At 40.2% G+C, this 25818-nt stretch overlaps 1 protein-coding gene across 1 annotated transcript in view; it reads right to left on the reverse strand.

The window, feature by feature from the left end:
• Arih1 (ariadne RBR E3 ubiquitin protein ligase 1) overlaps positions 1-25818 on the reverse strand; it is a 73836-nt gene that overhangs the window by 6718 nt on the left and 41300 nt on the right. The window contains exons 6-12 of the mRNA XM_042697391.1: positions 19944-20010; positions 16831-16937; positions 12115-12157; positions 11503-11574; positions 7193-7323; positions 3830-3887; positions 279-539 (exon numbers count right to left, since the gene is read on the reverse strand). Coding sequence (XP_042553325.1) covers positions 279-539; positions 3830-3887; positions 7193-7323; positions 11503-11574; positions 12115-12157; positions 16831-16937; positions 19944-20010 — 739 coding nt within the window. The remainder of the gene's footprint in view (positions 1-278; positions 540-3829; positions 3888-7192; positions 7324-11502; positions 11575-12114; positions 12158-16830; positions 16938-19943; positions 20011-25818) is intronic.

A 25818-nucleotide genomic window follows, 5' to 3' on the forward strand; every position in this document is an offset into this window, starting at 1 on the left:
TGTCCCTCAGCTCTTCAGCTCAAGGCTAGCACTCTACCACTTGAGCCACAGCGCCACTTTATTGGAGTTAAGAGTTTCATGGCTTTTCTTGTCTGGGCTGGCTTTGAACTGTGATCCTCAAATCTCAGCCTTCTGAGTAGTTAGGATTACAGGCATGAGCCACCGATGCCCAGCTGTCCCATATTTTCTGAACCAGTGAAGACGGTCTAAAACTATTTCTATATATCTCATGTACAGAAGACCAAAGTGGTTATTTCCCTATGGAGGAACTATCCTACCTCAAAGATAATGGACTGGTTATTCTTTTTGAGGTAGAAAGCGAAGACATAAGTGTACATGAGTGTGGCACGACACTGGCAGAGAACATCGACGGCTTTCTTCAGGAACTGCACCTCAATCCAGGACATATTGTGTTGCTGCATCTCCTCCATCTTTTGCTTCACCTGAGCATACAGCTTGTGCTCAAAACGCAGACTCTGCATGTGGTTCATGTAGCGATTACAGTAGAACAGGTACCTCTGTAGGGCAGCCCGGGACCGCTGAACCCAGTCAGAAAAATAAAGGTCACATAACTGTAATATGTACCATGCACAAAAGCTGATATCAAGTTAAACCACAATGAGATAGTGCCTCCCATTTCTTAGAACTGCCTTCCATCAAAAAGAGGAACAAGAACAGGTGTAGATGAGGAAATGGGGTAAAGTAATTCCTGTACTTTGCTGGTGGGAATAAAATCATTACAGGAAATGGGAAGAAGCCCTTCAAAAAACAAAACTAGGTATATAATCTGGCAATCACTTTAGCCAAAAGAACTAAGATAGTATTTTGAATAATTTATTCATTCAACACTGTTCATAACAGTCAAGATACAGAGAATCCTAAGATTCCATCAGTGAAAGATAAATATATATTGCAATAGAATATTACTCAGCCTTAAAAAGGAGGGAGGAAATGAGGATGGGTCAAGGAATTCTTGATCCAAGGGTACAGTGCTAATCAGATAAGAAGAACTAAGTTTTGAGATTATACAACAAAAATTTTTATAAAATAAAAAGAATAAATTTAAAATGTCCCATCATTAACAAAAAGATAGATTAGTAAAGGGCAGAACTGACAAATTTGTCTTCATTTAATCATTCACATGTATACATTTACCAGAACATTACATTGTACCCGTAAGCGTGTACAGATGGCATCTGGCAAATAAACAGTAATTTAAAAGTTGATGTACTAGCCCAGTGGCTCACACCTGGAATCCTAGCTACTAGGAGCCTGAGATCTGAGGATCAGGATTCAAAGACAGCCCAGGCAGTCCATAGCCTCTTATCTCCAATTAACTATCAAAAGCTGGAAGTACAGATGTGGCTCAAGTGGTAGAGCACTAGTTTTGAGGGAAAGAGCTAAAGAACTGTGCCCGGGCTTTGAGTTCACGTCCCACTACTGGCACATGTGTGCGTGTATGTGTGCACTCACTCACTCTCTCTCTCTCTCTCTCTCTCTCTCTCTCTCACACACACACACACATGTTGATGTACTTATTAATAAATTAGCACAGAAATGAGGATAAAATAAAGAATAAACATATCCACAGCTATCTTTTAATACTGCTCTGCTCACTTTTTCAATCTAGCAGCCATAAGCCTTTGTTTAAACTTAAAACATGAAATTCAGTTTCTCAGTGCTTAGTAGTCACATCCAGTTAGTGGCTACCAAAATAGACAAGTGGTGCCAAAGACCAAGCAAGAAGCAGGGACAGACAGACAGTGCCAAGTAAAACCAGACAGAAAAGTTTAAGATTCTATTTCAATGGAAAGAAGCTGAGTTTGGTGGTGCACACCTGTCATATTGTGGTCCAGGCACATGCCCAGGCAGGAAGCGAAACCTATCTGAAAAATAAGCAGTGAAAAAAGGGCTGGAGGTGTGGCTCAGCAATAGAGTACATGCCCAGAAAGCACAAGGCTCTGAGTTAAAGCACCAGTACCAGTTGGGGTCTGCCTGGGCTGCAATTCTGTGCTTTTCTGAGTCACTGGTCAGAAGAGGCATGTAACCTTAGCCAGCCATGGGTGGAAATGGAATCTCACTTTTTTTTTTTGGGAGAGATGGAGGAGGGGAGAAGAGAACAGGGACCTTGAGTTTGAAGTCAGAGTCTTATTCGGGCCTCCTGCTCTGGCTTTTTGATAATTGGTGATGTCTCACAAATTTATCAGGGTTGGCTTTGAACCATGATCCTCAGATCTCTCTCAGCCTCCTCAGTAGCTAGAATTATAGGCATTAGCCCCTCCCTGGTGCCTGACCCAACTTGGCCTTTTGGTGACTATTCTGGAGATAGTCTAGTAAACATTTTTGCCTGGGCTGGCCTTGAACTGTGATCCCCTGATCTACACCAGCCAAACGGCAAGGATTAAAGGCTAGGAATCTTAGTTTATCCCAGCATTTCCAGCTATCAATTGATGAGTCCATGAATCCTTATTTTCAAGCCAGTCTTCAACCTACAACTCTACCTCAGCCTTCCAAATAGGATTACAGATATGACTCACGAACACCCAGATCAGAAATGTTAACTAGGGTCTCATTATGGAAAACCTGACTCGGTCTGGACTTAAACCTTCTACATAGAAATCAAGGTTGGCCTTGAAGTCCTAATCCTCCTGCCTTAGTTTCCTACATGCTAGGATTACAGGCATGTCTTACAGTATCCAGCCTACAAACAAATTTTTTAAAAATATTAAAAAATAACACAATAGGCCAGAAATGATAGCTCAAATGTATAATCCAAGTTAGGTAGAGGTGGAAAGCAGGGGTTTCATGTTTCAAGGACAGCCAAAAGAAATTCTCACAGACACTATCAACCAATTTCTGGACACATTGGTGCAAACTTGTTATTCTAGCTAGAAAGGTAGCACATGGCTGGGTGCAGGAGGCACATGCCAGTGAGTCACAGCCCAGGCCAGTCTGGGCATAAAGCAAAACTTGATCTTGAAAATAACCAAGGTAAAAAGGAGATGGAGATGTGGCTTAACTGATAAAAGTGCCTGCCCAGGCAAGTGGGAGTCTCTGAGTTCAATCCCCTGTACTGCTTTCCCTCTAAAACCAACAATAGCTACAAAAAAGCAAAAACCAGTAACAAACAGATGCAAGCCATGTTTTGGATTGTAGCCCAGCTGCGGAAATCATTTGAAAAGAATACTTCTTGTTTCTCAAGGAATTTCGATTAGCACAGGAAATGAAGAACTATTAAAATTCCAGAGTTCTACAATTTCAATAGAATTACCTACTGAAGGAACCACAAGTGTTAAAACAAGGCTATTCCACACTAGTATTTGAATCCCCAGTAAGCGATTTCCTTATTCCACAACAGGAAATATCCCAGCTCCTTATATAATCCGTTTAAATCAGTTCACCTATAATCAAGAAAACTTCATCATAAACAATGGGGTCAAAAGAAACAAATTAAAAGTGACATATTGCCTAGACACAGCAGTAGGGCACCCATCTACCAGTTGCTATTTTCTGCTCTTTTCTGAGTGATGGGGGTGAATGTTGATACCATGACACACTGAACCCTGAAAATATTTACCACAAGTAGCATAAATACTTATGCTAAGAATTCTCTTATGGTGGATATCATAAGATCCACATTCAGGAGGCAGAGGCAGGAACATCATGAGTTTGTGGCCAGACTGAGCCATTAAGACTCTGGCTCCAAACAACACTAGAGCAAAACAAAATACACTGATCTTGATAAACATGTTGGATAAGATCCCCTTTCAAAATACAAATAGTAATCCAGTATTCAATTCCATTATTACTCTATAGTTAGTGTACTCACCTCCTGTGCATCTCTTGCTGCCTTTGCATCATCCTCATTATAACGGTTACAGTTGTACCTTACAGAAAAATTAAGAGATTCCATGAAACCATAAGCCAATGAAAACAAAGTGAAGCAGAACATTTAACCTGAATTTAGACATTATCTACAACACTGCTTTTTATAATAGACGGACTAAGACATTAAAACATCCAGTGTTCTACTGTTAAAGAGAAATGAACTGGGTGTTGCATCTAGTCCATACCTAGCACTTGACTCTCCTCTTTAATAATGGATCAATTCTTTAGCAAGTTAATAGGAAATTGCCCACCACCCCAATCAGCTTACCTACACTCAATAGTGACTAACCCCTTCCCCCAAAAAAGCTCATTCTAGAACTACCATTTACTGTCTATGTAGTTCAAACTTCTCACTTTTTGAAGAAAAGAATCTAATGTCATAGGCCATGTGTTACTCAGGCCTATTATTCCTATTACTCATCTTATGTCTTGGTTCTCTAAGCAAAAGAGAACCATGAGCTGAAAATCTAGTCTATACTAGTTGTTGTGATGTGATATACATGCTATTAGTTTGTTGTCACTGAACATTGAATGATACAAAAATGGAGGAATAAGGAACATGACTAGCGAGGTCACACAAGAGGGAGTAAAACCAGCCATTTCCTTGGTCCTCATTATTACATTTCTATACTGAATACTGACTGCTAAGCGCTTCCAAAGGACTTGAATGTATGGCCACATGGTCTCCTCAAACACCTTCTGACATATCTATTATCATCATCATTTTGCAAATGGGGTAAATAGGAGTTGGTAAGTGAGGTAAACTAAACTCAGGCCTCTTGAACAACTGAAGCTCATGCTCTTAACCTGTGAACACTTTGCCCACGATTGTGCCTTTCTTCAAAATCTTTCCACAATGAGCTTTTAATTTTAGATCTAAAGAAATAGTTTGAAATTTAAACTGTTAAACTGGAGCTGCTGTTGCAACTTGCCAAATGTTTTGGGATTTGTGGTAGTACTACAGACTTAGCCTCAGATTCTGAACAGGTGTTCTACTACAGCAAACAACAACTCCCAAGTTATCGTACATGTATTTGATACTTCCATTTTATTTCATCCTAAAATATATTGTCCTTACATTAATTCAAGTAAATACCAGTAAAACAGACCAATAAAGCAGTCTATATTAAAACATCCTTTAGCAAGTTTTTAAAGTATTCCTAAAGGAAGGTGCAAATCCATTGTGTTCTCCAGTCAATCAATCCACCCCAAACACTCTGCTTATATTTAATGCCTCAGCCACAAACAGTTCCACCCTATTTAAAATCTGAGTTGTGATTTTACAGACTATGTAAGTCTTTAAACACTCCTTTTCCCTTCTCTCCACACAATATATTCCCATCTCCTTCTTGTCCTCAAGAAGGAGGGATGCTTCAGTAAGCTTGTTTATAAAAGCACATGGTGAACTTATTAGCTTCTGGCAACACTGTAATTCTCCAGGTTGCCTTCTTAAAATCTAGACAATCTAGCTAAAGCTCAAATAACCTTCTCCCTCAGTTCTTTTGCTCACTTTTTTTCTTTCCCCCCCAAGTCCTGGGGCTTGAACTCAGAGCCTGGCCACTGTCCCTGAACTTCTTTTGCTCAACGCTAGGAGCCACAGCACCACTTCCAGTCTTTTTTGTTTATGTGGTAATGAGGAATTGAACCTAGGGCTTCATGCATGCTAGGCAAGCACTCTACCACTGAGCCACATTCCCAGCCCCACTTAACAAAAATTTAATCTCAGAAATAATTTCAGAGGTCATCCCTCACTATGCTAATTTGTGAAAAGTCCCAATGAAACTAAAAGACATATCACTGTCCTAAGTTCACAATCTCTGCATCACATCTTGAATCTACAATCTCTTCCTTCCCCTATTCATGTTCTATCAGGCATCAGAATTATGAGACTATGTAAAATACATAATACAGAAACTTCTCTTCTAAAGAATGTCTAACCATGCTTCTCCCTCTGAAAATACTTTAAAATAATACATCAATTACCCCCTTTCATAACTTTCTTCCTATTCACCACAATTTGCCAGTGTCAAATACCACTAGGAAATATGTAACACAAATTAGTAAAATGGGCCATATTATAACACTCAGAAACATTTAACTTTTATCAGAAAATGCTAGCTCCCATTTTTCAACACTTACCCATAAACTTGAATTCTCCGAAATAAAAAATAAGCATGCAACAAAAGTATATATGCATATTTAAGATACAACAGTGTTGAAACAGTTAACAATTTGTATTCAATCAGTTTGGAAAAAAAAGATCTGGAGCCAGTACTGGTGGCTCATGCCTATAATCCTAAATACTCAAGAGAGCTGACATCTGAGAATTGGGATTCAAAAGCCAGCCCAGGCAAGAAAGTCTGTGAGATTCTTAACATCAGAACACTGGAAGTGGAGCTGTGGCTCAAAGTAATAGAGCATTAGCCTTGAGCAAAAAAGAGATCAGGGATAGCATCCAGGCCCTGCATTCAAGCTCCACAGCTCCCTCCCACCCCCAAAAAAATTTTTTTTATCTGGAAATAAAGCATCTATGTTAAACACATATAGACATTTTTCTTTGTCATCATACAGTATAAGTAACTAGTGACACATCATTAACATTATAGGAATCTGGAAATGACAAATAAAGCACAAAAGAGAAAACTGCTATTGAATGGTATCCAGGCTAATGAAAGTAACAGACAAAAACAGGTTGGTTTCCAGAGACTTTAGTTGACAGCTCTCACTTAAGAGACATGGTAGGGCTGGGAAGGTGGCTCAGTGGTAGAGCGCTTGCCTTGCATGCCTGAGGCCCTGGGTTCGATTCCTCAGCACCACATAAGCAAAAAAAAAAAAGCCGGAAGTGGCACTGTGGCTCAAGTGGTAGAGTGCTAGCCTTGAGCTGAAGAGCTGAGGGACAGCACCCAGGCCCAGAGTTCAGGCCCCACTACCGGACACCCCCCCCCAAAAAAAAAAAAAAGAGAGAGAGAGAGACATGGTAAACAATGCAACTGAACATGTACTGCATTTTCACAGCACTCTCTCTGTTCATGGTCCTCATTTTGCTCTAAATATACTTCTTATTGCTTTTTCAACAAATGGAATCTCAGACCTTCTTAAAAATTCATGTCAATTGTTACCTCTGTTAAATATATCTAACAAACCCTCTCTCTGTGTGGATACCTGTTTGTATTTCTCTAATGACACTGATCACATTATTTGGTTCCCAAGTCAAAGGCTACTTTCACTGAGGTAGAAAGATCATTTATGCGGCACACATCATACATCATACCATGTGAACATGTTCTTCCATCCTCCAACCTACCAGGCAGATCCATGTGGTTCCCAAGGGCCAAGACACACCCAGCAAAACTCTGCTTTACAGTTCTGGTTGCGACAGACCATGTGGTTACAACCGCCATCCTTCTCAATTGTGACATGGCATTTGGGACATTCCTATGAAAAGACACTATAAAGTTGGTGTCAATGCTACATGAGGTTGTATTACTACCACTGAGGAGAAGCCAGTTCTAGACGTGGTTTAATTGTAGGTTTTACATGTAAAGACAAGTGCTTTAAAAAATGAGCCATGACCACTATTACCAGCTTATAAGATGTATAACAATTAAGGAACTTTTTAAAAACAGCTTTTTTTTTTTTTTGCGGGGGGGGGGGGGGGGTGTCATGGGGCTTGAACTAGGGGGCCTGGGCACTGTCCTTGGGCTCTTCAGTTCAAGACTGAGAGCTCTACCCACTTGAGACACAGCACCACTTCCAGTTTTCTGGTGTTTATTGGAGATAAGAGTCTCACAGATTTTCCTGCCTGGGCTGGCTTTGAACTGCAATCCTCAGATTGCAGTAGCTAGGATTATAGGCGTGAGCCACCAGCGCCAGGCTTATGCAGCTTTTTGACCAAGGTTTCCTATGAAGTCCAGACTGACTTGGAACTATAGACCATCCTGATTTGGACTGGAATGCTGTGATTACAGGGATGCAGCACAGAGCCTGCTTTAAGGTAGGTGTCTGCCACCCTCATAGCCACTCAGTGCTGAGAAATGAAGCCAGGGTCTTGCACATGCTAGGCAAGCACTTTACCACTGAGTTACATCCAAATGTAATTGTTTAAGGCTGGGAATGAGGTTTAATGGTAGAGTAGTTACCTAGCATACATAAAACCCTGGGTTCGGGCTGGGAAGGTGGCTCAGTGGTAGAGCGCTTGCCTTGCATGCCTGAGGCCCTGGGTTCGATTCCTCAGTACCACATAAGCAAAAAAGAAAAAAGCCGGAAGTGGTGCTGTGGCTCAAGTGGTAGAGCACTAGCCTTGAGCTGAAGAGCTGAGGGACAGTGCCCAGGCCCAGAGTTCAAGCCCCAAGACTGGAACAAAAAAAAAAAAAAAAAAAGTAGTGGTACGGTGGAATATAAATTGTTTTGTTCACATAGAAATACTTTCTAGTTTCATCTAGATATGGAATACTTCTTCAGTGCTTTATGCACATCAATTTATAATCCTTATAGTACTGCTACTCTTCCTCTCGTTTGTCAGATGAATAAACTATAGGAAAAGAAATAAACTCGTTTTAGGTCACATGAAACCATACTCAAGTACGTGGGCATCCTGAGTGAGGCAGGCAGGCAGAAGCTGACTCTCCTAGCTTTAATTTGGTCAAATACCTCCACTTTAAATTTTTTTTTCATTGTGGCTCCTTAACTACTATGCTATAGACATCATAATATGCAGGTTTCTCCCACTCCAATGGTAAGTGAAAGCCTGCTCTGCAAGCTTTTCTTTTTGCTTCTGAGTATAGAAAACCCAATCTTATTCATTATAATTTATTAAAACTATAAACAACCTGGCACCAGTGATTCATGCCTATAATTCTAATTACTCAGGAGACTAAGATCTGAGGATCAAGGTTCAAAGCTAGCCTCGGCAGAAAAGCCTGTGACTCTTTAATTAACTACCCAAAAAGCCCAAAGTGGAGTTTGTAGACCAACAGGTAGAGTACCATCCAAAACCCAAAAGTTCAGGGCCCAGGACCAACAAAACCCCCTGTAAGTCATAGAGCTTATCTTTTTTTGGGAGGGAGGGGTGGTTTCATTTGAGTTTGAAGTCTATAACCTGACCTGACCTTTGTGAAATATACTCCTAGACTGTACTTTCTTTTATTTTGTTGACCATGGGGCTTGAACTAAGGGTCTGGGCGCTGTCCCTGAGCTCTTTTGCTCAAGGCTAGTGCTCTACTATTTTTTGAGTCACAGTATCACTTCCACTTTTCTGGTGGTTAATTAGAGATAAAAGTCCAGCCCAGGCTGGCTCTGAACCACAATCTTCAGAACTCAGCTTCCTGAGAAGCTAGGATTACAGGCATGAGCTACCAGCACCAACTCCAGATTGTACTTTCTGTAATATAAATTATAGTGGTTTTAAAAAGGCTGATTATGGTAGTACTAGGGTTTGAACTCAGGCCCTTACACAAGAGGCTCCTTACTAAGCAAGAAGCTCCCCCACTTGAGTCATGCTTCCAAATGTCTTTTTGCTTTTTTTAAATAGGGCCTCAAAATCTTGCCCAGGCAGGCCTAGATCATGATCCTTCGTCTCTATTCTTCTTGTAAAGGTAGAAGCACAGTTGTACATCACCATGTCTGGCTTACTGATTGAAATGAGATCTCACTAACAACTTATTTATGTAACTCACCTTATTTATGTAACTATAACCCCTATGTACATCACCATTATAGTAATAAAAATAAATAAACCCAAATGCTCTGCTGTCAACTTCCTGTGGCAAGGGGTTTAGAGCTATCTATAAATGTACAGAAGGCTAATTTTTAATAAACAGCAAAAACCTAGCTGCCCTTTGCCAAACATTACCTTTATTTTCTGTTAAAATAACAAGAGAATTAACTACTTCTGGACATCACAGTGTACTCTAAAAGGCTTTCCTGCATGTTGTGCATTATGGCTGGATGGTAGAGACAGAGAGAACACAAACCATGTGTTTCTTAAAGAGCCAGGCATCTATTTTATGGGGCAGGATTCACTGTGAAAGCTGATACTTTCCAGGAGGGAGAGATGTATTGATAGGTAAGTTACTCAAGTCACTTAAGTGTACATATAGTATTAAGACCAAATTAAACAAATAAAGGTATTTATAGAATGCATTGTTAAGAGACTAGGATTCAAATATTTGTTATTATTGTATTTGTACTATTTATTGCTAGTCTGAAGTCAAAGAAGTTGTTTGTGGTGATAAAGAGATTGCTTTTTTTTTTGGTCAGTCATGGGGTTTGAACTCTGGACCTAGGCATTGTCCCTGAACTCTTCAGCTCAAGGCTAGCATCTACCACTTGAGCCACAGTGCCACTTCCAGTTTTCTGGTGGTTTACTGGAGATAAGTCTCAAAGGTTTTCCTGCTGGTTTTGAACCGTGATCCTCAGATCTCAGCCTCCTGAATAGCTAGGATTACAAGCATAAGCCACCGGCACTCAGCAAGAGATTGAATTCTGAAACTACTATTAGCAATGATTGTACTTCAAAACAAAAAATAAAGCCAGGCAACTCACGCTTGTAATCCTAGCTATTCAAGGGGCTGAGATCTGAGGGTCGTGGTTCAAAGCCAGACTGGGCAAGAAAGTCAATGAGATTATTATCACCAACAAACTACTCAGAAAAGGTTGGAAATGGCACTGTGGCTCAAGTGGTAAAGCACTAGCCTTGAGTACAAAGAGGTTCAGGGACAGCGCCCAGACCCTTAGTTCAAGCCTCAAGACTGGCAAAAACAAAAACAAACAAAACAAAACGTGGACATACTTGCTACTCTAAAACTTCTATTTCTGAGTTAAGTAATTTAATAAGTAATAAAAGTCAAATATGAAGCAGATTAGGAGAAATTACTTTGTTAAACTTAGTTCAGTTACATAATAAAAATTTAATAACTGGCTAGGCACTGGTGGCTCACACCTATGATCCTAGCTACTCAGGAGGCTGAGATCTGAGGATCACCAGTTTGAAGCCAGCCAGGTAGGAAAGGCTGTGAAATTCTCATCTCCAATTAACCCCAGAACACTGGAAGTGGAACAGTGGTTCAAAGTGGTAAGAGTGCTAGCCTTGAGCCAAAAAGAAAAAGTCTCAAGGACACCACCCAGGCCCACAACCAACAAAAACAAAACAAAAAACCCAACTTAATAATTGCTCAGATATCCTGTTCAAACCCACCCCTAAAGAATGACAACTGAAAAGTTACTCTAAAGAATTAAGGTGGAAATGTAAGTCAGCCTATGAGAAACAACCCCAGTGGATTATAAGGCAAGAACAACCCTACCTAGCCTAGAAAAAGTATCACCTTTTTCTACAGAAAACTAATGTTTTAAAAAAGAAAACTAAAGTGGAACACTATGTATGCTGTTCAGTATTCAATATTACAAAATAGGGAAGAGGAAAAAAACCTTAATGGAGAAAAAGGTGTCACAAGACCCACACCTACCCACCCACATCTACCCTTCTAAGCTTCAGGCTGGGATGTAGCTCACTGGCAAAGTGCTTGCCTAGCTCCAGGCTCTATCCCCAGTACCACAAAAATAAAACAATAGCCTTTTTAAGTTTCACTGCCATCATTACTGAGGATGAATACCAACCTTTGTGTTGGCTGCAATCCAATTGGAGGTTTCACTGTCATCATCACACTTCTTAATCCACTTCTTTAACCACTGTTTGAAAACAACTACTATTAGAACTTACCAAAAGACTAAAGATGAATAAGTTACTTTAGCATATAAATATCAACTTCTAAATGTAAAACCCAAAGAATAAGATTATAACTACACTTACTTCTTTCTAAACTTTGCAAGCTGTAATATCTGGTGCCCATAAAACCAACCAAAGGGAGGATCTTCTGACTAGGATGAGAAGGGAGTCCATAGCGTCACTCCCAATTAACAAAGCCTATCAAGAAAGTTGCCTCAGCCAGGCTATCCCAATAATAATCAGGAGCTTATTACAATTTAACCTGAATACCTTCCATCATCTCTTGAAAAGAGGACGTAACAAAGTCATTGCCTATTATTTTTCAATCAAGTCTTAAATAACATATCTTCATATTATTCAAAAATGAAAATGCCATGGGCTGGGAAGGTGGCTCAGTGGTAGAGCGCATGCCTTGCATGCCAGAGGCCCTGGGTTCGATTCCTCAGCACCACATAAGCAAAAAAAAAGATTAAAAAAAAAAAAAATGAAAATGCCAAACTCACCTTACATTTAACAGGATCATGCCAATTTTCGCCACAGTTAAAGCTGTCAAGTGACACAAAAAGTTAAAACAACATTCTATCTTTATGTAGCATGCCGAATAAAGAAGTGTGACATGGTAAGTTAATTACATAATTTAGAACTAATAACTCAGTAAACAATATATGAGAGGCAAACAGGCTCCCATAATTTAAAAGATTAACCTTTGCCCTACAGAGAGAAATAGTTCTGGCCCAGGTTTTGTTTTGTTTTTGGGAGGGGTTGGTCGTGGGGCTTAAACTCTAGGCCTGGGTACTATCCCTGAGCTCTTCAGCTAAAGGTAAGGGCTCTACCACTTGAGCCATAGCACCACTTCTGGCTTTCTGGTGGTTAACTGGAGATGAGTCTCACAGATGGGCTGGGAAGGTGGCTCAGTGGTAGAGCGCTTGCCTTGCATGCATGAGGCCCTAGGTTCAATTCCTCAGCACTACATAAGAAAAAAGAAAAAAGCCGTAAGTGGCGCTGTGGCTCAAGTGGTAGAGCGCTAGCCTTGAGCTGAAGACCTGAGGGACAGCGCCCAGGCCCAGAGTTCAGGCTCCACGACCGGGCAAAGAAAAAAAATTAAAAAAAAAAAAGAGTCTCACAGACGTTCCTGTCTGGGGCTGGCTTTGAACCAGGATCCTCAGATCTCAGCCTGCTGAGTAGCTAGGATTACAGGCGTGAGCCACTGGCTTAGGTATTTTTTAAAAGACTATTCTCTAAGTATATATAAACTGATAATGCATTTTGTTTTCTATGTTTATGGCATTAAAAAAAAAGGGAGGAGCTGGGCGTTGGTGGCTCATGTCTGTGATCCTAGCTACTCAGGAGGGCTGAGATCTGAGGAATGTGGTTCAAAGCCAGCCTGGGCAAGAAAATCCATGAATGGAAGTCAATAAATGTAATTCATCACATCAACAGATCCAAGGTCAAGAGCCGATGATTACCTCCATTGACACATCTCCATTGACACGGAAAAGGCTTTTGATAAAATACAATATTCATTCATGTTAAAAGCTCTGGAAAAAATAGGAATAGAAGGAACATTCCTTAAAACAATAAAAGCCTTATATGACAGACCAACAGCCAATATTATACTTAATGGGGGGAAACTACAACCGATTCCCCTAAAAAAAGAAACAAAACAAGGATGCCCTCTCTCTCTACTCCCATTCAATATAGTTCTGGAATCCTTAGCCAGAGCAATAAGGCAAGAAAAAGACATTAAAGGGATCCACATAGGGAAAGAAGAAGTTAAACTCTCTCTTTTTGGAGGTGACACGATCTTTTATCTTAACAATCCCAAAGCTCCATCCCCAAACTCTTAAGAGCTTATAAATCACTTCGGCAAAGTAGCAGGATACAAAATTAACCCGCAAAAATCAGTCGCCTTTCTGTACACCAACAATGTACAAGCAGAAAGGGAAATCAAGGAAACAACCCCATTCACAATAACCTCAGAGAAAATGAAAGTATCTAGGAATTAACCTAACCAAAGATGTAAAGGGTCTATTTAATGAAAACTATAAAAGCCTTAAAAAAAAAAAAAAAAAGGAATCATAAAGAATCATAGAGGATACCAGGAAATGGAAAAACATCTCCCATGTTCCTGGATAGGCAGAATTAATATAGTGAAAATGGCTATACTGCCAAAATTGATATACACATTCAATGCAATCCCATTAAAATCCCAATGACGTACTTTACTGAAATAGAGAAACAGTACAAAAGTTCATATGGAACAACAAAAGACCTAAAATAGCCAAAGCAATTCCAGGCAAAAGAAACAACGCAGGAGGGATTGCGATATACTGGATTTCAAGCTCTACTATACAGCCATAATAACAAAGATAGCTTGGTACAAAAAGAGACCTGAAGACCAATGGAACAGACTAGAGAACCCAGAAATAAAGCCACATATGTGTACAGTCAGTTGATATTTGACAAAGGAGCCAAAGATGTACAGTGGAAGAATCATAACCTCTTCAACTACTGGTACTGGGAAAACTGGGTGGCCACATGCAGAAAACTGAAAGTAGACCCTAGCCTGTCATCATGCATTAACATTAACTCAAAATGGATTAATGACCTTAACATCAAACCTGATACTCTGAAACTACTACAAGACAGCGTAGGAGAAACACTTGAACTTACAGGCACAGGCAGGAACTTCCTGAACAGAGTCCCAGGGTCACAACAAATTGGAGAGAGACTGGACAAATGGGTAGACTACCTTAAAATAAAAAGTTTCTGCATAGACAAAGAAATAGCAACCAAATTAGAAAGACAGTCAACTAATTGGGAAAAAATATTTACCAGCAAAATATAAGACAAGGGCCTGATATCCCTTACATACAGGGAACTCAAGAAACTAACCCTTCACAAATCTAACAAACCAATCATGAAATGGGCAAGGGAACTAAACAGAGACTTCTCAGAAGAAGAAATAAAAATGGCAAAGAAACACATGAAGAAATGTTCATCATCCCTGGTTATAAAGGAAATGCAAATAAAACCAACACAGAAATACCACCTTTTCCCAGTCAGAATGGCCTACATCCTAAAGTCAGCCAACAACAAATGCTGGAGGGGATGCGCAGAAAGAAGAACCCTACTGCACTGCTGGTGGGAATGTATACTAATACAACCACTTTGGTAAACAGTTTGGAGGTACCTCAGAAAACTAAATATAGACCTCCCCTAGGACCCAGCCATACCACTCCTAGGCATCTACCCTGTGCAACAGGAACCAGTATACAAAGAAACATGCACCTCCATGTTTATTGCAGCACTGTTCACAATAGCCAGGATTTGGAAACAACCCAAATGCTCCAATACTGATGACTGGATCCAAAAACTGTGGTACCTATATACAATGGAATATTATGCAGCCATTACAAAGGACAAAATAATGGCATTTGCAGGGAAATGGATGGAACTAGAGCAGATTATTTTGAGTGAAGTAAGCCAAGAACAAAGAGACAAACTGCACATGGTCTCCCTGATATAGTCAAAACACAAGACGATATGGCAAAGTAATAGGACTCAAGAAACAAAGGACAGCCATCCACTTTGTCTTATCATTGCTAAATGACTTCATGTTCCTAACCATATATAAATGGCACATATATGCACACAACAGAGGGAAGCTGGGAGGAGGAACAGAGTAAGTGGCAACAGCCTACACTAAGCAAAGAGAAAGAAATGTAAACATCACCTGATATGGAAAAAATAACTTGTATTGTTAAAGCTCACAGAACTCACAAACTGTATAGACCATGATAATGACAATTTGCCATGTGAAGGTTAAAATGTGTTTATGACTTTAAGTATCACTATTCCACAATAGTGTGAAATATGTGAAACTTATGTAATCACCTAATCTCAATTAAAGAAAAAAGTTAGAGAAGGGATGGGTTAGGAGAGATGGGTGACAATGTTGTCAGACACTTTGTACTCATATACTGTTCTGTAGAATGAGAACATCTTTGTACAACTACTTAAAAGATAATTTAAAAAAAAATAAAGTAAAAGCAAAAAAAACAAAAAAGTCCATGAGACTCTTTTCTTCAATTAACCACCAGAAAACCAGAAGCAGCACTGTGGCTTGAAATTGTAAATAAATAAATAAAGCTTAGGGACAGTACCCAGGCTCTAAGTTCAAGCCCCAAGACCACCAAAAAATAAAAATTAAAAAAAATTCATACTAAAAATATATTTGAAAGTAGTAAGAAGTCAGATTCCATTTTCCCATTGCAGACTCTGAAACAATAATGTACAATTACGTTCATTATATAGGATCATTAGTATCAATTCAAAAATGGGAGAACTGGGCTGGGAATGTGACTTAGTGGTAGAGTGCTTGCCTAGCATGCATCAAGACCTGGGTTTGATGCCTCTGTGCCACAAAAACAGAAAACACCAGAAATGTCATTGTGGCTCAAGTGATAAAGTGCCACCGTTCTGCAAAAAAAAGCAGCTCAGGGACAGTGCCCAGGCCCTCAGTTCAAGCCCCAGGACTGACCAAAAAGAAAAAAGGAAAGAAAGAAAACGAAACAACTGAATTCTTGCCTCAGATCACTGAATTTCCTTTCACATAAGTTAAGCTGTAGTGAAGCAGAAAGGAAATGTGGGTAGAGATGCATTCTATGAAAAATACATCCAGGGGCTGGGAATATGGCTTAGTGGTAGAGTGCTTGCCTTCCATGCATGAAGCCCTGGGTACCACATAAAAGGCCAGAAGTGGCTCAGTGGCTCAAGTGGTAGAGTGCTAGCCTTGAGCAAAAGAAGCTCAGGGACGGTACCTTAGCCCTGAGTTGAAGCCCCAAGACTGGCAAAAAAAAAAAAAAAAAAAGAAGAAAAAAGAAAAATACATCCAGAAATTAGAGTATCACGGACAGAGGAAAACTTATTTAAGATGTGACTTCTACATCCAATTCTTTTTTTTTTTTTTTAAGCAGTCATAGGGCTTGAACTCAGGGACTAGATGTTGTCCCTGAGCTCTTTTGCTCTAGGCTAGCACCCTACCACTTTGAAACACAAGTTCCTCTTACCCCAATTCTTAATTGAAAGAAATATACATCAGATATACCAGACTACTCATCTCCCAATTTGAACTCCACCATCCCCAATTTTACTACAATGAAGAGTACACAGGCAAGCTGACAGCACTATTCTTACTCAGCAAATCACATCCTTACCAAAACTGGCGTCCACACTTGCAGCGAACAGGTTTAGCGTCAGGATACTGGACCTTAACAACATGGTGGCAGTCTGGAGCGGGACACCACTTCAACAGTCGATTGCACTGAAACAGAGGTTAGAAAATCGAAACATGACAGGAAATTACTAAGCAGACTCCTACAATAATACTTTTGGACACACTGCTTTATTATTCCCTTAAGACCTAATTTTATAAAACATATGACCTATCTCTTATTTTAGCCACAAATCCCAAGATAAACCAGAAATTACTCATATGTGATTGTTAACCAATAGTTTATGGTTCTACTTCAGACAATTTCTTTAGATTAATTCCTAATAAGGCAAGGTGTTAGGTGCTACAGTCTGCAATGAGCTAATGGCCATATATATTATGCTACAGAAAGAGCAAATTCAGCTCTAATGCACAGGGGCAAAATTCACTTCAGTTCCTGACATGTAAGTGGTTTTCCATCACTTGGTTTCGCATCACTTAGTTTATTAATTAGAGTTGCTTTAGCGTGGATCCAGTCCCGGGGTTCAAACTTGTAGCCTATGCACTGTCTTTGCGTATTTTTGCTCAAGGCTAGCACTCTACCCGTTTAGCCACAGCCCTACTTCCAGTTTTTTAGTAGTTTACTGGAGAAGAGTGTCTCATAGACTTTCCTGTTTGGGCTGACTTTGAATTGCAATCCTTGGATCTCCACCTTCTGAGTAGTTAGGATTACATACAGCATGATGAACCTTTGGTATCCAGGCTCAGATTTTGGCTTTTGAGAGATAAGGCCTTGCTAGGTAACCCAGGCTGGAGTTAAAACTCTCAACATTCTAAGTGCCCCAGCACCATTTTCAAAGTGTGTATTGCCATGCTGAGCTGAAATATATTTTCTCAAGAATTTTATTTCTGGGGCAAAACATGGCTAAGCATTCTTTACCAGATTCCAAAAGCCCATTAACAATAGATTCCAAAACTGTACAGTTTTCCAGTTTAATCTCTAACAATAATAATTTTCTTTTGAAATACAAAGTTACAGTGGCATTCCTATATGGGAATCAGCAAACTTTATACAAAGCCAGTAAAGATTTTTTGTATTGTAGTCTACAATGTGCTCTGCAGCAATTACTCAATTCTACAACTGAAGCACAAAAGCAGACAGAACAACTGGGGTTGGACATATCTAAATAAGTCTTTATTTAGAAAACAGGCAGGCCACAATGCTAATCTCTGGTTCTGCTTTACAAAACAAATCTGACAAGTAACCATTGAGAATGGAACCTAAAATAATCAGAAAAACAGCAGGGATAGAAACTAAAATATGACTAGATATGTTTAATTGTGAGTCTACTACAACTCTTAGATAACCTACTAAATTCTCCACTAGAAATAAAGAGGAATCAACATAAAACACAGCAAAAACAACTTTTATTATCAGAACTAAAGATGTACTTATTGGCTCCTCATGTGCTTTTTTTTTTGGTCAGTTGTGGGGCTTGAACTCTGGGCCTGGATGCTGTCCTTTCAGCTCTTCAGCTCAAGGCAAGCAAGCACTCTACTACTTGAGCCACAGCGCCACTTCTGGTTTTCTGGTGGCTAATTGGAGATCTGATGGACTTTCATGCCCTGGCTGGCTTTCAACCGTGATCCTCAGATCACAGCCTCCTGAGTAGCTAGGATCACAGACAGTGCTTGGCCTCATATATCTTTGAGACACGTTTTTGAACTCAGGGCCTCTAGCTCTTTCTGGACTTTCCTGCTCACAGCTGGTGCTCTGGCACTTGAGCCATGATGCTAGTCTACCATTTTTCTGGTTATTTGGAGATGCAGTCTCATAGACACTTCTGACCTGGCTGGCTTTGAACTGAGATCCACCAGTTCAAAGTGACTGCTGAGTGACTAGGATTATAGGTGTGAGTCATTGGCACTCAGCTGAGACTAGAGTTTTTGGTGTCCTTTATAAACATGGTGACACTGTTTCTTATGGTCAATAGACTGCAGGTTTTGGCAGGGAAAACGGGGTTTGAACTCAATGAACATCTTGCTCTCAACCTCTCTAGTAGCTAAGATTACAGGTATGAACCACCAAAAGCTGGGAGAAGAGATGTTTTGAAAACTAGCATTGCTAAGCCGGCCGCTGGTGGCTCACACCTATAAGCCTAGGTAGTCAGGAGGCTAAGATCTGAGGACCACAGTTCAAAGCCAGCTGGGGCAGCCAAGTCCAAACTCTTATCTCCAATAAACTACTAGAAAACCAGAAGTGGCACTGTGGCTCAAATGGTAGAGCGCTAGCCTTGAGCTGAAGAGCTCAGGAACAGTACCCAGGCCCAGAGTTCAAGCCCCACTACTGACCAAAAAACAAAAACAACAACAACAAAAAACATGTAGCATTACAAAGCCCGGCGTTGTTAGCTCACACATGTAATCTTAGCTACTCAGGAGGCTGAGATCTGAAGATTACAGTTCAAAACCAGCAGGGGCAAGAAAGTCCATGAAACTCCAAAACCACCAGACACCTAGAAGTTGTGTGTGGCTCAAGTGGCAGAGCACTAGCCTTGAGCTGAAAAGCTGAGGGACAGCAACCAGCCTGAGTTCAAGCCCCATGACTGACAAAAAACAAAAAACAACTAGCATTACTATGAGAGCATTTTATCCAATGCACATTATGTAAAAACTATACAATTGGAGAATAGAGATCTTGGAGAATAGATATCGGAAGATGAGAACAATGGAAATGATTATATTCATCAAGAAGCATTCCACTCAAAACCTGGCTTATGGAATAATAAATTATTTGCAGAACTACTTAATAATAATAATAACTAGTATTTATATTATTAAACAGAACATTGTTTTTGTCCCAATTCTGGGGCTTGAACTCAGGGCCTGGGCACTGTTCCTGAGCTTTTCTGCTAAAGGCTAGTGTTCTGCCACGTCAGCCATGGCTCTACTTCCAACTGCTTTTGGTGCTTAACTGGAGATTAAGAGTCTCATGAACTTTTCTGCCTGGGCTAGCTTTGAACTGCAATACTCAGATCTCAGCCTTCTGAGTAGCTAGGATTACAGATGTGAGCCACTGGTTCCAGCTTAAATGGAAGGAAAGGTTAAATTACTTACCTCTACAAAGCTATTTGTTATTAAATGCTGATACTTTAATTTAACTTTTGAATCTGTGATCAGGCGCCTGAAACCAAGAATAAAGTTTATTAGAAGTTTAAATCTAAGAGTATTTTCTGGTCTTCTGCAATGTGACTTGATAAACTGTTGATGTTATGACTATGAGTAAAACTGCTCTAACTTGAAAATACTGAAATGCCACCCAGGCTTTCAACAAAGCTATTTGTCTGCTACCCATAACGTCCAAGTCATTTCATAGTTTTATCTTTGTAGACATTTTCCAGAGATAGCATTAACAGTATGACTTATCCTAATTACACAGGGTCTAGCTGACCCTTATGAATGTCAAACATAATCATCTTGGGCTGAGACTGCAGCTCAGTGAGAATACTTGCTTAGAAAAACATCCAGGGTTTGATCTTTAGCCAACAAAAAAAAAAAAAAGAAAGAAAAAATCATCATTTAACTTAGAGGTTTGATATTACACAGATATAAATTGCATTTATTTTTTGGGGGCCTATACAATTAACTAATTCTAATTGTTTACATACTAATATAGAATATCTAATTATACATGTATCCATTTATAACTTTCTCATTAATCTGGTGGCAAAATATGCCATCAGTGTCAGGAAAAAATAACTATAAAATTAATAATGTAATTATATAGCTATGAGAAACTGGAAGGTCAGAAAGAAAAAGGTGAAAGTTAGTATATAGACATAATTTCCTAAGATAAACATGTTAGACAGGTATACGTGGCACACACACAAGAGACAGAGGTAAGAGGGTAACAAATTTGAGGCCAGTGCAGGCAAAGTTAGCAAGACTCACCCCCAAAAACAAAACAAAAAAAAAAACAAGCAAGAACGAACAAACTAACAAAAAAAGGGCTGAGGTACAATTACCACTGTTGAGAATTTAAGAAGTCTGGAAATATATTTCAGTGGTAGAGTGCCTGCCTAGAAAAACTGAGACATGGGTTTAAATCTCTGCATTGTGGGATTACAAAATAATTTGAGTTGGGCTGGAGTGTAGCTCAATATGCTTAATATTGAATCTGCACAATACCCAGGCTTCAATCCTTAAAACCAGCAAAAAAATAGAACAACAAAGAAAGGAGTTTAAGCCAGGGACTGATGGCTCACCTCTGTATTCCTAGCTACTCAGGAGGCCAAGATCAGAAGATCAGTTCAAAGCCAGTCCAGGTAGGGTAGGAAAGTCAATGAGATTCTTATCTCCAATTAACCAGCAGAAAACAGGAAGTAGCACTGTGGCTCAAAATGGTAGAGCTAAAAAGCTCAGGGACAGCACCCAAGCTCCTCAATAAATAAATAAATAAATAAATATGTCTAATGTATACTTAGAAAAGGTACATAAACCATACAGATTAGAAACAAGGATTTAACAGTCAAAGCCAGGACTTGATAACTGGTTGTATCTCCATGTGATCTAAATCGGCTGTGAGAATTATAGGCTAAACACAGTTTGAAATTCTTACCCTTGAAAGGTTGGTTAAAAAAAATAAAAATAAAAATAAAAATTAGAGCCGGGCACCAGTGGCTCACACCTGTAATCCTAGATACTCAGGAGGCCGAGATCTGAAAATCACAGTTCAAAGCCAGCTCGAGCAGTAAAGCCCATGAGACTCTTATCTCCAATTATCCACCAGAAAACCAGAAGTGGCACTGTGGCTCAAGTGGTAGAGCGCTCACCTTGAGCTAAAGAGCTGAAGAACAGCATTCAGGCCCAGAGTTCAAGCCCCACAACCAATAAATAAGTAAATAAACAAATAAATATAAAAAGGCCCAAGCAAAAGCAACTTTTAGAAATTGCCAAGTATTCCAACAATGCTGCAATAGTTAGACTATCATACTTCCTTCTCACATTAAACTACTTCTTCAAATCTTAACCAATCTATCTGAAATCTTAAAGGAAAACAAAAAAACTTTAACATCTGAAGAACTTTATTGCACTTATTTAATGAAGTATGACCATTTGTACTTATGGAATTTAGATTTCTTTCACTGTGAAATGTTCTTTTCCTGACAGAAGAGCATCTTTTTCCTCTATTTATTTATAAGAACCTCATGATAAGCTGGTAAGGTGGCTCAGTGGTAGAGTGCTTGCCTTGCATGCATAAGGCCCTGGGTTCGATTCCTCAGTACCACCTAAGCAGAAAAAGCTGGAAGTGGTGCTGTAACTCAAATGGCAGAGTGCTAGAGCCTTGAGCCTTGAGCTGAGAGACAGCGCCCAGGCCCCGAATTAAGGCCCCACAACCTCCTCCCCCCCTCCACACACACAAAAGAACCTCATGGTATCATGGTAGATATATTAAATGGTAGATATATTCTGTCCATTTCCCTTCTAGCTCTCTTAAACAGAACCTTATGTGGGCCAGGTATGTATCTGCAATTAAGAGGCATAATCCTGTAATTAGACTACTTGGGGAGCTGAGCCAGGATGACTGAACTCAAGGCCAGTTTGTGACACACACATGGCAAGACTTTGTCTCCAAAAACTGAAGTGCCATACCCAGAAAACAGTTAAATAAGACAGTTATGAAAATAAGCTTAGGGGCTGGGAAGGTGGTTCAGTGGTATAGCACTTGCCTTACATGCATGAGGCCCTGGGTTCGATTCCTCAGCACCACATAAGCAGGAAAAAAAAGCCGGAAGTGGCGCTGTGGCTCAAGTGGTGGAGCGTTAGCCTTGAGCTGAGGCACAGTGCCCAGGCCCAGAGTTCAGGCCCATGACTGGAGCCCCCCCCCCCCAAAAAAAAAAAAAAAGAAGCTTAGCTGGGCACCGGTGGCTCATGCCTGTAATCTTAGCTACTCAAGAGGCTGAGATCTGGGGATCGCAGTTCAAAGCCAGCCTGGGCAGGAAAGTCCGTGAAACTCCTATCTCCAATAAACCACCAGAAAACTGGAAGTAGCACTGTAGTTCAAGTGGTACAGCGCTAGCCTTGAGCTGAAGAGCTGAGGGACAGCACTCAGGCCCATAGTTCAAGCCCCACAACCAACCAAAAAAAAAGAAAAAAAAAGAAAATAAGCTTATCTGGTTGAATCCAGAAGAAGGTCCCCAACAGAGCACCTGAAGCATCTTCAGAAAATTTCTGGCTTCTGGCTTCATAACATATAATTTACCTCACTGACAGGAGACGGGCCTAGGAACACCTGAGTCAATAATGTCATTCATGGACTCATATTCATCTCTGTGATTTTACAATGATGTCCTGAGTATCTAGGATGACATACATCATTATACAAGCCACTGGGGATATAATCAAGAACTTTCATCCTTGTGAACCACCAGGCTTCTCACCACTTCCCATTCACTCATGACTGAGCTCAGTTTAATTTGGCCTATACCTTCATTCTTCAGGGGAAGTGGGGGGGGGGGGGGGGGGGAGTATTTTTTTTGGTCAGTCGTGGGGCTTGAACTCTGGGCCTGGGCACTGTCCCTGCTTTTTGTGTTCAAGGCTAGCCTTTTATCACTTGAGTCACAGCTCCACTTACAGCTTTGATAGTTAACTGGAAGTTAGAGTTTCATGGGCTTTCCTGTCAGGGCTGGCTTCCAATCTTGATCATCATATAGCAGCCTCCTTGAGTAGCTAGGATTACAGGCATGTACCACTAGCACCCAGCTTCATTTATATCTTCACTAGAAGTAAAATCATCAGTGTCTCTTGTTGAAATTCTCAACTATCTTGGTTTATTTAATGCTATTCTCTCAAAATATCACCTGAGTATCTTTCACTTTACTCCCCTTCTTTTAACTTAAATTTCAGTCTCTAAGAGTTCATCTTTTTTATTTTCTTATTTTTTTGGGGGGGTGGCCAGTCCTGAGGCTTGAACCCCAGGGCTTAAGCGCTGTCCCTGACCCTTTTTACCTCAAGGATACCACTCTACCACTTTAAGCCATGGCTCTACTTCCAGTTTTCTGGTGGTTAATTGGAGATAGGAGTCTCTTGTGCTTTTTAATGCCTGTGCTGGCTTTGAACTGTGATCATCAGATCTCAGACCTCCTGAGTAGCTAAGGATTACAGGCATGTGCCACCAACACCAAGCATTTTCTTTTCTTTTTCTTTCTTTTTTTGTTTTGGTCAGTCGTGAGGCCTGAACTCAAGGCCTGGGTGCTGTCCTTCAGCTCTTCAGCTCAATGCTAGCGTTCTACTACTTGAGCCACATTGCCACTTCCAGCTTTTTCTGTTTTATGTGGTGCTGAGGAATCGAACCCAGGGCCTCATGCACACCAAAGCAAGCATTCTACCACTGAGCCAACTTCGCAGCCCCAAGCATTTTCTTTTCTTTTCTTTGGGTCCAGTCGTGGGGCCTGAACTCTGGGCCTGGGCACTGTCCCTCAGCTCTTCAGCTCAAGGCTAGCGCTCTACCACTTGAGCCACAGCGCCACTTCTGACTTTTTTCTTTTTGCTTATATGGTGCATGCAAGGCAAGCGCTCTACCACTGAGCCACCTTCCCAGCCCTTCTTTTTTTGTACTACATTGTTCACCTATTATGTTAGAGCTTGTACTTATCTAATTACTAAACTCCAAACCTAAAGGCACTAATTTTTACCAAATTGATCAAATTATTTAAAATCATAGATTCATACTACTTTTTCCCTCGTCCACACCAGTCTGTTTGTTGTTTCTGCTACCACTGAAATCACAACTCCCATACTACTATCTTTAACCAGAACCTTCTAAGCAAGTCTAATTTGCTCAAATACCTTACCACACTAAAGTATATTCCATTATAAAGTTCTATTTCCAAAACACAAATCTTATTATAATAATCGTAACAATTATCATGATAACTCATTATAAATTATCAAATTCTTTTCACTCTCTAATAAGCTCCTACTATACTACTCTGTGCTCTGCACACTGCAGACTACATTAACAGAGAAGTATACAATCTATTTTTAAAATATTGACATTATTTAATGAATATTACCCATTCTCTCAATTCTAGTTTTTATTCCTTTTATGTTACTTCCTAAACTCTTAAGGGTGAATGATTTAAGGGAGAATACACTAATAGTACTTTATTGTATTCCTTTTACTTAAGCTTTTGCTTTACAGTTATTTGGTATTGTGTACCTCTTGGGAGAACCTGTATCTTAACTTTTCTGATCCCCTGTGCATACGTGCTAGGAAACAGGCTCCCAGCAAATGTCTGTTGAATGGAAGGATGTAGTATCTATAACGATGATGCACAGGACCAAACTTGTCTATCTATTGGTTTAAAAAAAAAAAAAAAAAACCTGGCCAGGTGCCACTGGCTTACACCTGTAATCCTAGGTACTCAGAAGGCTGAGATCTGAAGATCAAAGCTAGCCCAGTCAGGAAAGCCTGACACTTATCTCCAATGAACCACCAGAAAACCGGAAGTGGCATTGTGGCTAGAATGGTAGAGCATTCACCTTGAGCAGAAGAGCTGAGAGACAGCACCCAGGCCCAGAGTTCAAGCCCCACAACCAACAGACACACATTCTCTCTCTCTCTCTGACACACACACACACACACACACACACACACAACACACAACACACACACACACACACACACACACACACACACACACACACACACACACACACACACACACACACACACACACACACACACACACACGGGTCTGGGAATGTGGCTTAGTGGTAGAGTGCTGTTTGCTTAGCATTCATGAAGCCCTCGGTTCAGTTCCTCAGTCCCAAATAACAGAAAAGGCAGAAAGTGGTGCTGTGGCTCAAGAGGTAAAGTACCCAGGGGCAGTGCCCAGGTCCTGAGCTCAAGCCCCAGGACTGGCAAAAAATAAAATAAACCCAAAAAACCCACAACCCTGATGCAAAAGCATAGAGAGATAAGACAGAA

The sequence above is a fragment of the Dipodomys spectabilis genome, unplaced genomic scaffold (genome assembly GCF_019054845.1).
Source record: "Dipodomys spectabilis isolate Male_0828 unplaced genomic scaffold, ASM1905484v1 ptg000219l, whole genome shotgun sequence".
NCBI classification, from domain to species: Eukaryota; Metazoa; Chordata; class Mammalia; order Rodentia; family Heteromyidae; genus Dipodomys; species Dipodomys spectabilis.